We start from the raw sequence: 14,870 nt of genomic DNA on the forward strand, positions 1-14,870 counted from the left end.
CCTAGGACTCTCTAGGGTGTACCAACTCACTGCATTAACCCCTCAGCAACCAGAGAAGGTTGGTGCCTTGCACACAGGCTAAATGTGACGCATGGCAAAAGGGTTTCTGGAGCCCACTCAGCCTGTGAGCAGAATCACGATTCGGGCTGCTGCATCCAGGGCAGGGGCGGAGGAGGAAGTGATGCATCGTGCAAGGATTGGAAGTTCACTCTGGTCTAATCCCATGCCGAGGGTTTATTCAGCGCTGGCGTCAATCAAAAATAGTAGTGGCTTAATGCCGTGAAATCCCTGGGACAGGCTGCTCAGCAGGAGGCAAATCCCTCTGCTATGAGAGCGAGAGATGTTAGCTAGAGCTGAGCCACAAGCAGGGAGGGAGGAGAATGAATAAAGGTAGGGGGAAGATGGCTACGAGAGAGGAAAAGATGCGTAAGAGTATGTAGGAAGTAGCCTTGGTAAGGGGCAGCCTGGGCATTCCTATCAGGCTCTGCACTAGCCTACAGTTCCCCTGAGGGTCCAGCACTGGGCTGATAACCCAAAGGAGACCTGTTTGCCTTGCTGGTTTGCCTCTTGGCCAGCCTCTCCAGCAGGCCTGTCTGTGGCCACAACCACAATGTGTCCCCAAACCAACTTGCCACATAGCAAAGCCTAAGGCAGGCCAGTTGAGCAGCCACCACAGCCTCATTCCTTAGCAGCCTCCGCACTGCCACTGCCTGGCTCCCCCCCCCCTGCACAATCTCATGGCTATAGTCCAATCCACAGTTTCCCAAACCTGGGCTTCCAGCTGTTTTTGGACTATATCTCCCATCATCCCTGACCACTGGTCCTGCTAGCTAGAGATGATGGGAGTTGTAGCCCCAAAACAGCTGGAAACCCAAGTTTCAGAAACCCAATTCTATTCTGTTAGGCGATGGGTATACTTGAACCCTCATACCAAGTCAAACGATGGGGGCACCCAGCTCAGTGCTGTCTACACAGACTGGCAGCAGCTTTTCAGGGCTTCAGGCAAGGGACAGTCCTAGCCTTACCTGGAGATGCCATGGACTGGTCCTGGGACCTTTGGCATGTAATGAATGTGCCCTTCCCTTTGAGTTATAGCCCTTCTCCTGCAGCAAGGCTGATAGCAGTATATGCACCACAGAACTGGATTTGGCTACTCAGCTCCTTGCCACATACAGATGTGGTGGAAATGTGAGTGTTTGCTACTTAATGTCATGTGAAGCAGCAAGAGCCATAGGGGAAGCCCACAAAAGAACCAGGAGCAGATCAGCCACCTGGATCAGGGTTTAGTAAAAACGGGGGACAGGGTTTGCCAGTTGTTCCCCACTGACAGTCTGCATCAGTCAGGCTCTTCCATTGGACATTGGGAAGAAGGGCAGAGAGTGAACAAGGCAGATAGAGCAACACCTCTCGTCCTCATCTTTTAGGTGCCACTGACACCCCATAACTGTTCACCTTCTGCTGAGCACAGCCATGTGATGCTATGGCCCATGGTGGTTGCAGAAATTGTCTGGGTAGGTAAGTAGGAGAGACAAAGGCAGGAGCCAAAGGGGGAGGACACTTACGTTGTTTTCTCCTCCAGGTTGAGGAAGGTCTGGATGACGAGAGGCACTTCAGACTTCACAATGTACAGGTAGCTGGACATGGCTAGGGAAGGAGACAGAAGTTAACAGGGTGCAAAAGAGTCCCATTCAGATGAAGGGGAGTAAAGATGCTTGGGAAAACCGTTGTGACCCACTTTGCTGTCAGAAAGCCTTCCTGGGATGGGAACTGGTGTGTGTCTCTGTGCCATCTCCATAGCTGCTTCCTTTCCATGGCTTCCTTACCTCCAATATTCTGAAGTGTGATGGCAACGGCAGCTGCCAATTTCCCTGGAGTTCCAAAAGCCCTGTAGCCCAGCTGTTCATAGGCTCGGATTCCTAGACAACACCAAAAATTAATAGACAAGAGAGAAAGAGAGAGACAAAATGACTCACATCTGCACAAGACACACAACTATTGGACAAACTGAGACTTCAGGCCAATGTAACAGGGATTACACTGATCACCTAAGAGTCATTTTTAAAAGTCAAGTACTCAAACTGTCTGCATAAACATATTATTATTATTATTAGCCCCAAGAAGGTGTGGAATCATTACAGCATTCCTGTTGCTGAATAATATAGTGCATAAAGGGGCCGTGGAAACTATTTGCATTTCCTATCAGAGTTCTGTGACTATCAGTGAAGGCTGCCCCAAGACAGTACCTAGATTTGACAATACAGTGCTGCTAACCAGCGACCTTTGAGTGATGATGTCTGTGTGGGACCTAAGATAGCCCAAGAAGCCCAAATGATGGTCAGAGTTGATGATTTATCTGAATTCACCTACCCAACCAGGTAGATGGAAAAATGTCTGTCCAAGAAAAGACAAAGACTAGGAGACATAATGAGAGCTGAGTTTGCTGTGTAAGGAACTGAGGGTGCTGACTGCCTCCCTAGAGATCTGATGTGGGAGCAGAGGGATGGCTGACCATCAGAGCATTTAAGCAGTTCCTCTACAACCTGTATACGATCAACCTGTATGCTTTTCATAACATTTTGCTTCCCTATTTGCTTGGTGTCCTTTAAAGCTCGATAAACCCTAATACTTTCCTCCTCCCCAACCCTGCCCATCCATAACGAAAGCACTGGAGTGAAAACTTCTCTATTTTTACATACAAATCAAACAAATGCAAATTACATATCTTAAAAAGCACAGGCAGAAGTCTGAAAAGTCCACGTCTCTGCTTGCATCATCCTTCTGCCTTGAGAGATTTTCATTCCAGTGAAGGTTTCTGGCGCTGACAACCTTCCCTCTGAATTCAGGCATCGCTTGAGCAGAGAGGCAGTGAAGGCATTTATGGAGAGCACTCTTTGGCAGCTCAATACATCCGCTTTGGACAGAAACACAGGAAGCTGCCTTGCACTGAATCAGGACACTGGTTCATCTAGCCCAGCATGGCCTACACTGGCTGGCAGTGGTTCTCCAGGGTTCCAGGCAGGGATCTCTCTTCCGCTCACAAACCCTGGAAATTCACTGAAGGCCAGAGATGGAATGGTCCACAGCACAAAGGAAAAGGTAACAAGCGTGAGACAGGGCTTAACTTAAGCCCACTTTGTGGGCTTTACAGAAGGTTTGTAGTACTTACCGACAATCCCTGAGGATTTGAGCAGCAAGTGGATAGAGTAGCTGGACAGCAGAGCTACAGCAGTCAAAAGGAATCTAGAAGAAAAAGAGGAAAGCAGTGACACCTAAATTGCATGTCCATCCAGAAAGGCAGACTGGAGTGGAAACTTCAAATCCTTCTATTGCCACATGCTAGACAGCTCCAGAAGCACCTGAGGATTTATCTTCTGAGGGCTTTCTGCAGGAATAACTGAAGCACATCCCAACTACGTTTTAGTAATAGTCCCATAATTCCAAAAGCACTATATCCCATCCACATGGATTAGAGGGTACCTGTGTGTTTGGGAGTGGGCAGGGGAAAGACAGTTTCGTGAAAGGGGATATCCGTGTTGCCATGTTTTGCTTTGTCTTGAAATGGCGAGATGGGGTAGAAGAAGAACGACCACCTCTCCAAATATAAAGGGACCCTGTAACATCTGAAACTTTTACAAATTTATGTGAGATGTTTATATATTATATATATATATATAGAGAGAGAGAGAGAGAGAGATTCGCAACACAGTGCCAGCATATTCTTGTTGTGATGATTTACTGCATCTTGCCCTTTTATTGTTTCCTTTCTTATATTAAAATGCCGCTTGCTGCTTTGGGGGCCTCTGGGCTGGAAAGCAGTATATCAACAGACAATAGTCCTAAGGACAGGGGACTTGTGCCACTTGCTGTTAATCTCATCCCAAGCAATATGCTGTGGGTGTCCATGACACTCGTGCCATCACAGTCCAAAATATCAACTGCAGCTGCAATGAATCGTATTTTCCATAGGAACAAAACATCTCTTTTTTTCAGTGCCTGGAAAGTGCGCTATCTCTGCAACAGAAGCATAGCCTAGGCTGCATACAACAAAGTAAGAAAGAAACACGCATTGGTTTCACAAAAATATCCCATGGAAAAGCCCCACAACAGGTTGCCATCCAGTTTGTGTTGCTTCCTCCCTTTGCAGATGCTAAGCTCACAGAGTGGGGGGTGGAGAGAGGCAACAGACTGAAGGCGCAGCTCCATAAGAGCATTAACCTGCTGGCAACTATCCTCCATTGGCTCCCCTGAAGATGCACAGAGGCTCTTGTCAATCAGCAGCTGCGGCTGTAATGCCATTCCGTTACGTAACGATTCATTTGTAAAAGGTGAGCAATCCTGTCCAGGGGATCAAGTACTGGGCAGGATGCCAGGAGAATTCAGAGCAAGAACTGTTGCATGTATGCACACATGAGCACGTACACACACACACACACATGAAAAGGAACAGGAGGATCATGCTGGCAAACTCAGCCAGATGGGCGGGGTATAAATAATAAAATTATTATTATTATTCATAATGAAGTGGCAGATCTTGCTGCTCAGAACAGGAGCCTAACCCTACCATGGAGCATCAAAAACATCAAATTCTTTCTTGTCAAAGGTACTTAAGAGCAAATCTTAAGACATGGATAGGATGCTAAAGGAAGAGGGGCTCCTTCGGGCATTTGGGTCCCAAGCCGCGTAGGACTTTTAGCTCCTTGGAGGAAGGGTGGGTCATGAGACTGACAAAATCAATCAATAATCACATCCAGGCACTTTGTTTACGGCACAGATGAGGACAAGTTAAACAATCTCTGCCCTGAGCCCAGCTTCGGCTGGGGAGGGCGGGATATAAATAAAATTTATTATTATTATTATTATTATTATTATTATTATTATTATTATTATTATCCCCAGTAATATAGACATTAATTTTTCAGTGTTTAAAAATTTCAGCATCCTGCTTCTCAGATTATATAGATGCCCAGATTGGCTGGAGCAACCCAGTTAGATGGGTGGGGTACAAAGAATAAAACTGTTGTTGTTGTTGTTGGACACCGCCCCCCCCCCACTTCAATCTCACCCACTTCAATCTCATGGCACATAGAAGTGATGGGGCGGAGAAGGAATGGGTGAAATTCAGCTAAATTGTGGCATGAATGGAACAAGGTGTGCTTATGCAACAGGAGTTTCCTGTGCTCCATAAATCTGCTCTGGAGGACCAAGGGAACCCCTAGAACAAGAATAGGGCATACACAGAGAGTGGGGTGGGGAGAGATGGGAAGTCCCATTCCATGAGCAGACCCTTGTTCTCCCCACTTAGCGCTACACTGAATTGCACCCATTCCCTGAAAAGAGTGACAGAGAAGAAAATGATGCCAATGTCAATATATATAGCCCCAAAGCCAGCATTTCCTCATCTGAAGCAACAACCTTTTTTATTCAAATTCTGAAAGAGGCAGGAGGCATTGTCACTTCAGTTATTGTGATCTCTTTGTAGTATTTTGGGGTGGGGTTAGTTTATTGTACTATAATACTTTTTTTTTAGGTAACCTGCCCTGGGATTTTACAGAGAAGGGCAGGTAACAGCAGCAAGAGCAGCAGCAGCAGCAGCAACAACAACAACAGCAACAACAGCACTAATTGTAATAATAGATTGGGCTCATGCCTGACAATTTCCCTCTCTGTTGAAGTAGCTCTTCTTGATGAAAATCTGCAGTGATGCCTGTGGTTGGCTGTGTATTTTTGCCCTTTCAAGGTTTCCAAGTTCATAGTCTGAATCACAGCCACACTGAATAGCTGTCTGTTTTATTTTGGTTAGCTGCGTGTTTTTCTCTCTGCCCACTGTACTTTCTGCATATATATCCATCATGGTTTCAGTCTACAGTCTCTCTCTCTATATATATATATCTCCAAGGTTAGAGAGGCTCCTGGGTGCAAAAATATTGCTAGGTGGTGTTATCCCATAGCAGTAGCTTCTTAGAGTCCTATATCTTTGATTCTTTCCTTCCTCACCTTAAGCATTAATGGTTGGACATGCTTTAAGAACGTTAGGCTCCCAGTTCTTCCATAATGCTACTTGCACTTGCTGCCTGTGTAAGTTTGTGAACCTGCAACCTTGGCATTATCAGCACCACATTCTAACCAACCGAGCTATCCAGGTTGACTTAACATGGGTCCCAGCTTCCATTTCTTGGCTATGCTGGGCTTCCCAGGCAGTGCCCCTCCCAGTTCTCTGGCAGGGCAGGTGCTCACGCTGGAACACCAGCGTGACCAAAATGGAGAAGCAATGCATCGTGTCCCTAGAGATAACTTTTCCCCACCTAAAGCAGAATCAAAGAAAATCATTTCATTTCAAATCCTGCCTTGCTGCCCGAAAGCTGGCTAACGAATAAAGTGAGACAGTACAAACTGCAACAAATGGAATAAAACCCAGGAATAGGCCACAGCCCAGCAAGACCAGTCCATAGCATTCTTATAAACAGAACTAAGCAGCAAGAACTAAGCAGTTTATAAAACTGGGTCCTAACCAGCTTCCAAAAACTCAGTAGTGACAACACTTTGGCACTTCCTCAGCAAGTGAATTCTACAATAAAACACCAAGAAGACGCTTTGTCTTGAAGCCACCTCTCTCACCTGAGAAAGTGAGAATAGGACTCTCTAAGCTTAAGGGCTTAAGAGCACAGGGAGTGGGTGGGTAGATCTACTGTGGGATCTACTGTGGTTCAAGGTCCTGTGGTAGGTGCACAAGCATCTCCACATCTACAAAGAACAAAAAACTAGAAAGCACCAAAGACTGGCTCCACAAACTCTCCTTCCATTTGTACAGGAGCAGTGCAATGTGGGTTAGATTGCGTTCCTTTTTAGTTATATATGAATCTTGAGAGTCATGGGATTCTGCATCTGCTGCTCCATTCAACACCAGACCACTGGATTTTGCACTGTGCTGATCTTCCATTCCATCCTCTACTAGGTTTTTTTTAAAGCTCCTCAGTCTGATTTGTGTATTCACAAGGGCAGGGCCGAATTGTGCTCAGTGCCATTTAGAGGGAGTACTTTCGCTGAAGTGATCGGCCTTGTGCTTCAGAAGCTGCCTAGGGCTGGCAAACTGAGCTCCCTATCCTGTATGAGCTGTTTGGCCGTAAGGGCAAAGCCTGGGCTTGCGCAGCCTTCCCAAGGCCTGGGGAGCTCAGCTACCCTGTGGAGAGTTTCTGTTTCGTTGCCTGACTACGTACGGCAGGGTTCAGCCAGGGACAGTGCTAAGGCATCCAGTCTGCCTCTCCTCAGCCTGTCAAGCCACAGTTTCTTTAGCCAGGGCACAGGATGTCTCCTTCCAAACAAAAATGAAGATGGCACTGTTTCTGAGGCCTCCTGTGGATAATAGCCACATTCATATTCTCCCTACCTGAGGCATTGTTCTTAATATTGGTATATTGGTTCCTTAAACTTGCTGGAAAGCCCTTATTTCAGCACATTCCTTGAAGTAATCTACCTAGGAACAGACTGATGGTTTAGATCGGAACGTGGGGTGGGGTGGGGAGGGAGGCTGTGACCAAAATGTGGATGCATATACTGACACGGCTGGGAATTAACATGAACAAGACCTTTCCTGTAGCCACCAAGCAGGGACGCAGGTTCATTATGGTAAATGGAGCACCAACCTTAGTCTGCCCTCAGCCAGCCACCACCCTGCCTCCTTATACTTAGAACAAGGGGTGGTCCTGGCTCTCTGCTTCCTCCTCCTTAGTCTCAGTGTTGCCTTTATAGAATTCAGCAGGGAGGATGGGGACAACACCAGAATTACTTGGCTCCCCCTGCTGTTGGCCTCCCTGCCTTCCACCCTACCAGTCCCAATGGGCACCAGCCAACACTGCCATTAAATGAAACTGGCAGACATCGGAAGGTCTTTGCAATGACAGGGAAAACATGTTCACAAGGTCACTGCCTTTACATAATGTTAAGATCAGAAGGGCATGTAGGGAGACATTTTTTTTCTGTGAATGTTCCACCTTTGTGGAACTCTTCTCTCCTGGAGAGTCACCAAGTCTCATTCAAAGTCTGAGCATCTTTTGTGAGAGTTTTATAGCCTTCCTGCTTGACTGGCTGCTTGAGGTTAAGCCACTTTGTTTTCTTTATAAGGGGGAAAAAATTTTTTTGTTTGTTTGTTTTAAATAGAAACCAAATATTACAATGTGGGCTAAAATGTATATACTAAAGGGGAAATTATTTGGGGTAGGTGGAGGAAGACATGGGAAGGAAATGAAGTTGTGAAGCAAAAATTAAAATTAAAAAAATTATGCGTTGGGCAAAGTAGTGGTAACTGGGTTAGCTAAGGACATAAATAAGAGCCCTTCTGAATCAGAGGAAGGGTTCATCCCATTTAGCTCCCTGATTCTAAGATTAACCAGCCAGATGTCTGTGGAAGCAGGGCATGAAAGCAGAAGCCTTTCCTTGTTTATTGTCCCCAGCACCTGGCAATCAGATGTATACTTCCACTGAACATGGGGGTTCATATAGCCAGGAAGCTACATGGCTAAGAGCTGTCGATAGAATGTATCCCCTACAAGTTTCTCTAATTCTTTTTAAATACATCTTTAAAGATATGCAAGTTAGTGGCCATCACCAAACGTTGGAGCACTGATATATAAAATTGCACTGTGTGGAGATGTAATGTTTGCAGCATTATTACGAGGCTTTCTGAACCTGGAAGAGCATCATGCTGAGTCAACCTGGCTGTAACTTTTGAGGGGAGGGTTTTGAGTTGTGATACTATGTTTGGAGCTCAGACTTCACGTTTGCTTTGTGGTCTTGGGCACTTCACCTGTCTCCATATTGCCCACCATGCAGTGGCGTAGCGTGGGTTGTCAGCACCCGGGGCAAGGCAAGTAATTTGCGCCCCCTAACCCGTGGATTTGCGCCCCCTAACCTGTGGATTTGCCCTAGCCCCAGATGTTGCGCCCGGTGCGGCCGGCCCCCCCTGCACCCCCCACGCTACGCCACTGCCACCATGCAAATGCCTCTGGGAATCTGAGAAGAAGGGATCAAGCCATGTTGCTTGTTCCCAGCAGCTGTTACTCAGAAGTATACTTTTTCTAGACAGGGAAGCTCCATTAGATATCATGTTTGACAGGGTGTGTGTGTGTCCATGGGCAGTGCAGGTAAAACACATTCTGGGTGGGCAGAGGTGAGGAAAGGTGTGGCAAGACTAAACTTGGGCATAGTACCACCACCACAATTTGGGCATAGCAGTACCACCACGGTTGCTATTACCTGGCAGCACAGGAAAGAATCAAACTGAAACAATCTGTGTTATTAATTAGTTGCCACTGTGCAGAGTCTGGCCATCTGGGCCTCACCCATCCCAAGGGTGTGTTTCTGGACAGGGAGAGATAAAGCCAGGCGCACCATGGGCAGCGACAAGGAAAGATATTGGCAGCAGCGACAGAGGTGCCAGCAGCTGGGTTATCAAGGAAAGAAAAGTGGAGTGAGCTTCAGACATCTCACTCCTTGTGCTTTATAGCTGAGGCAGCTCTCCAAGACCCTTCAACTTTTGGCACTAATTGGCAGGCAATTTGGTACACAGGACAGGGCTGCTGAGCTGCTGCTGAGAAGGCAGGCATGCTGCTGTCAGTGGACTGCTCAGGGATGGGCTGACACTGGGGGGGGGGGTCACATCAATGATAAGACACAAGAGAATTACCCTTTGGTGTCTCTCCTTCTGAGGTGCCATGAGGGGACAAAGACTGTGGCAGAAGGACTCTGAGTGAGAGGCAGGGAAATGTAGATCTCCCAGCGTAGGAGAATGGGAAAGAAAACCTCCTGGGTGAGAGCTATGTGCATTTCCTGTGGAGTGGAAATTAAGAGCTAGTTGTGTACAGACAAAATTACTGTATAAGACTAATGTCTTTTGCTTTAAAAAACTAGGCAAAAATTTGGGGGTCATCTTATACATGGATAGTGAATGCAGAGGGGGTCGGGCAGGTGAGCGATTGTGGCAGCAACCTTCTCCCCAAAAGCCAAACAACTCAAGAAATATTGATTTATTAATTTCAGGTTTTTTAAAAAATAGGGGTTGTCTTATACATGGGGGCATCTTATACACGGAAAAAATATGTTATATGCATTTGTACAGTTACCCCACTTTCAATATCTTGCTGATGATTTACCTCTCCCTTATTTTTCAGGAGGCTGTCGTTAGATAACAGACTGTATTTTATAGGAGTTGTGGAATTTATTGTGAAGATGTTATTGTGTATAATTTGGCATTCCTGCTTAGTATGCATTCATGATTTACAATTGTGTATTATTTGTTACTGTGTAACTGTTTTAATTTTTTGTATTGAATGCATATTATGTATTAATATATGTATATTGTTTATTATATTCTATGTTGTAAACTAGGGACGCGGGTGGCGCTGTGGGTAAAAGCCTCAGCGCCTAGGACTTGCCGATCGAAAGGTCGGCGGTTCGAATCCCCACGGCGGGGTGCGCTCCCGTCGTTCGGTCCCAGCGCCTGCCAACCTAGCAGTTCGAAAGCACCTTCGGGTGCAAGTAGATAAATAAGGACCGCTTACCAGCGGGAAGGTAAACGGCGTTCCGTGTGCTGCGCTGGCTCGCCAGATGCAGCTTGTCACGCTGGCCACGTGACCCGGAAGTGTCTTCGGACAGCGCTGGCCCCCGGCCTCTTAAGTGAGATGGGCGCACAACCCCAGAGTCTGTCAAGACTGGCCCGTACGGGCAGGGGTACCTTTACCTATACTTTATGTTGTAAACTGCACTGTGGTCTATTGTCAAAGGGCTGTATATAAACTTTTAAAAGGGATGGATGGATGAATGAATGAATGAATGAATGAATACTGTGAGAAAATCACCTCCGTTTCCTTGGATTCCAGGATTCTATTATAGAGTGCCAGGGCCAGAGATATGACTCGTTTGTGCTTGCTGACTGCCAAGGGTGGTGATGCCCAGATAATTGGCATATTGAGATTGATCACTCTCTATTCCTATTGACTATGGATGGTTCTTCCTCCTCACCCTACCCCAGATATAGCTTAAGGCCTATAAACCAAACTGACAGTGAGTTTCCTCTCAGCCCCTGCTGAAGGCAGCTGCCTCGGCCTGCTGCTTTGTTTGCTTAGTTGTGAGTGGTGGTCATATCCCAGAAAAGGGGAGACAGAGAAAGGGACAAAGTGAAATTGGTAACAAATGAGGGGAAAGTCAACACCTGCAGAAGGCTGCAGTGCCTTCAAATGTTTAGTTGACATAGCAAGAGGCCCCATGGGTGGTCAGGAGCTGGAACATTATATTTTCAAGCCCAAGATAGCAATACCACATGTACCAACTTCAAGTGAGCGCCAGAGGAAAAGTGCTCAGCTAGGCTGTGCTGTCATGTGCCGCCTTCTGGCAGGAGAAGGGCCTTCCTTTTTCTCTAAGGACCCTGACAAGAAGGGCTGCCCAGTGCCACAGAGGGCTGAGTGAGCCACCTAAAAGGGCCTTTCATGTATTTCTGCCTGCTGTTCCTTACACTTCACAGGCACTTCCTTTCTCCCGCTGGAGGGCATGTTAATGTGCCTAAAATGACTGCGGCCAACAAAATCTTTGTTTCACACCAACAGCTTTCTAGGTGATGTGCAAAAGAGAAAAGCCCACTGTTCCCACTACCAGTGGAGTCTCACTTTGCTTATATTCCTTCCTCCTGCCCCAATGGGACTGCTTCGCTTGGCTCTCCATTCCGAAGAGGTGCATTCTGGGTAGTTTTCCAGGCCTTAGCCCCTCCTGGTTCTAAAAGCCAGAGGAAGGAGGAAGGAAGGGGCATGGGAACCATTTCAGTAGCCCACGTTGTGGAACTCAACTGCCTCAGCACTTCTCAAATCATCAATAGGCTATAGTCATGTTTGCCCCTAGGCAGGAGGCCCCAACCTGCCCCAACCCACCTGCCACTACCCACATAGTATAAGCCTAACAAGCCTCCTTTGTCTCTTCCGTCCCAAAGCCCAACTGTTTTCTGATTCAGGAACCACTCTTGCCAATGACCTTAGCTCCAAACAGAGGAGGAACACTCAACTTTTCTATTCAGAGGATGTAAGTCCCCGCACCACCTCAATGAGGGGAAACATCCAATTGCACCCCAGTCCTCAGCACAGCGGTTTCTAATCATGCTGGGAAGCATGCTACCGCATCTCCAGGAAAATATAAATTAATGTTCTCCAGTTTAACTATAGCAAAGCCATTAAGCTGCACTAGAAACACTGGGCATTTCTTCTTTTCTTTTTTGCAGTTCCCAAAATATCAAGATTTTCACACTTTTGTAGTATGCAAATCCCTGAAACATCAATTTAGAAAGAAAGTTATGTGATATATCTTTTTTTAAAAAAGTCATGTTTATGTGATAGAATTTTAGTCTCAAAAATGGAGCAGAAAGGGCGAAGCAGAGTGTTAATGAGTCATATGCGAGTGCTGCTTGAAGCAATCCATATGTAGTGCTTCTCCACATTTATTTTATTACATTTGTATCTTGCCTTTTCTTCCATTATGGATCCCAAAGTGGCGTACACAGGTTTCCCTGGAAGTCTCTCATCCAGGCACTGACCAGACCCCAAACTGCTTAGCTTCAGAAAGGTGGTGGCCTCATGTGCCTTTGGACCATCCCCTGAGACATGGTGGGTAAAGCATACAAAGCCATGGCAAGGAAAGACTCCCTGCTGCTACCACACTCTGCAGAGCCAGCTCAAGCAGAAGAATGGGGAAGAGGAGGCAAAACGACAGGAAAGGGATGGCTGGCAAAATCTTTATCTAAAGGAGGCCTTCCTAGCACTGAAGGGACATCACAGCAGTAAAACTAATACCAGTTTGATGAAGCAATTTAAATGCTAAATTCAAAATGATCCAAAAGGACAGCATTTAGAGCAGGATAAGAGCAGACTGCCCAAGCTACTAGTGAGATATAAGGGGATGGTATGCATATATTTGTAGCTCTTCTGGAAATGGCACTTACAGAAATAGGAGGATACCAGTGTTGGCCATGGCATATGCCAGACCGAGGATCCCGCTGCCCATGATGGCATTGCTGAGGTTGAAGACGGACATCCCGAAAGAGGTCTTTCCTTCAAACTGTAGGGAAAGTAAAAGAGGCAGAGAGAAAGTCAGAAAGAGTTTGCTGGGAAGGAGTTGGGGATGCTGTCTTAGCTCCTCTTCCCCAGCCCTCTTTGGCCTATTCCTCCCCATATGTTCCTTACATTAAGTTTGGGAGGGGAAATGTTGAGAAGGGTGCTCTGGAATCCTGCTCCCCCTAGAATGATGTCTTAGTGCAGTTCCCAGAATTCAGGCTTGCAACTAGTTTTTCCTCTCCATCTTTCCTGCAGGCAAGTTCTCTTGCCTTCCATTCTACCCACCCACCCCCCAACTAAATGATGAAGACTACGGAGCCACATGGCTCTCCAAGGAGGTTGGATTTAGCCCAAAGGCTGGTGATCCCTATACTGGTAGGTAGCAATTGATGGTGGATGGCTTTCTGGAATGGATTTGCATGGCTGCTATCTAACCCATTTGCAGAATATATACCGGCCTCACATGCCCCACTGTTTTGACACCTTAGCTCCCAACCAAAAGAATTTAAGAGACCTGAGCCACTATACTGTACTTACATCTGTGAAATGAGTGTGTTTCTTTTCAGCACCGTGTGGAAGGAACTCCTCCATCTCTGGCTGGTTGTCATCAAATCTGGATGGTGGGAAAGGACAATGCTTGTTAAAGTGATTACCCTCCTCTTGAAAATTTCCCTACTAAGAGCTTGGGCACATGAGATGGGGACTCATGATTGTGTTGGTCTGCAGAGTGTCCTCTTATATGCCCGTTGTCTGCTTGCTTAGCCAAACCGGGCAGATATTAGAATCTTCAAGAGTCTTCCCTTGCAGTCGGACAATGTATAGCCTCTGCCGATTCATATGTTACAAAGAAAAAGAGCTTGGCATCACTAGCATACTGATCACACTGTGCCCCAAATCTCCTTATACATGCAGGTCCTGCTTACCCAACACAATGTGTTCCCAGGAAATCATTCGTTAGGTGAGCCTTCACATAACGAGCTGATGATTTCCATTACTTCCTCTAGGAACATTTCTAATTCGTGATTTGTCCCATGTCTCTCCCCTTCCCTCTATGGTTTCTTCCTAAAATGACTGCAGCCTGCCAAGTAAGGAAATAGGAAAACTCTGGCTGTTCATATATCTGAATCCACAGTGTGTACTAAAGGTTTGGGTACTAATTCCTTGTGTTTGGATAAGTGATTTTTCGCCTAGTGAGCATTTGGAAAGCAGGGCCAACGTGTATGTTGAATAACAACGGAGATAAAGTAGCAGCATCCTACATTCCAACCACCAGGGTGGCAAGACACAATTACTCAATGCTACTCCTTGATACCAACTCTATGAGAAGGTGTGGATCTGTTGTAAAACAGTACCCTCATCTCACAGAGGTGACACAGAAGCCACCAAGAGAGCAAGCAGGAGCGACAGGGTCCTAAGCCCCCTTGTCCCTCTCCAATTGACTGTACTGCAATATCCCATCTACACTGCGAAAACAGCTACAAATGTGATTGGATAAATAAAACTCTAGTGAAGAATTATGTGCTGCAAAGTTTCTCTTCCCTACCCTACCCTACCCCTACTTTTAAAAATTTGTTTAGATCTGGACTGCTAACAGTTCAGCAGAAACTCTTAACAAATAACCGGAGCTTTCTTGACAATTTCACATCCAGTTGTAGCCTTGAAGGAAGATATTCAGTCGGCACAGAACAATGTAAGAAAACGTAAGAAAACGCAATTAAAAAGTATGCATTTATAAACTGATCTGTGGGAAGGCCCAAAGCCTCAGCTGTACCAGGGTCCAAAATC

At 46.3% G+C, this 14,870-nt stretch overlaps 1 protein-coding gene across 1 annotated transcript in view; it reads right to left on the minus strand.

Moving 5' to 3' along the window:
• Nucleotides 1-14,870, minus strand: part of SLC38A3 (solute carrier family 38 member 3) — a 68,234-nt gene that overhangs the window by 15,552 nt on the left and 37,812 nt on the right. Inside the window, exons 3-7 of the mRNA XM_028718647.2 lie at nucleotides 13,623-13,698; nucleotides 12,974-13,089; nucleotides 3,167-3,240; nucleotides 1,824-1,916; nucleotides 1,563-1,644 (exon numbers count right to left, since the gene is read on the minus strand). Of these exons, the coding sequence (XP_028574480.1) occupies nucleotides 1,563-1,644; nucleotides 1,824-1,916; nucleotides 3,167-3,240; nucleotides 12,974-13,089; nucleotides 13,623-13,698 (441 nt within the window). The remainder of the gene's footprint in view (nucleotides 1-1,562; nucleotides 1,645-1,823; nucleotides 1,917-3,166; nucleotides 3,241-12,973; nucleotides 13,090-13,622; nucleotides 13,699-14,870) is intronic.

This window comes from Podarcis muralis, chromosome 2 (genome assembly GCF_964188315.1).
Source record: "Podarcis muralis chromosome 2, rPodMur119.hap1.1, whole genome shotgun sequence".
Taxonomy (NCBI): Eukaryota; Metazoa; Chordata; class Lepidosauria; order Squamata; family Lacertidae; genus Podarcis; species Podarcis muralis.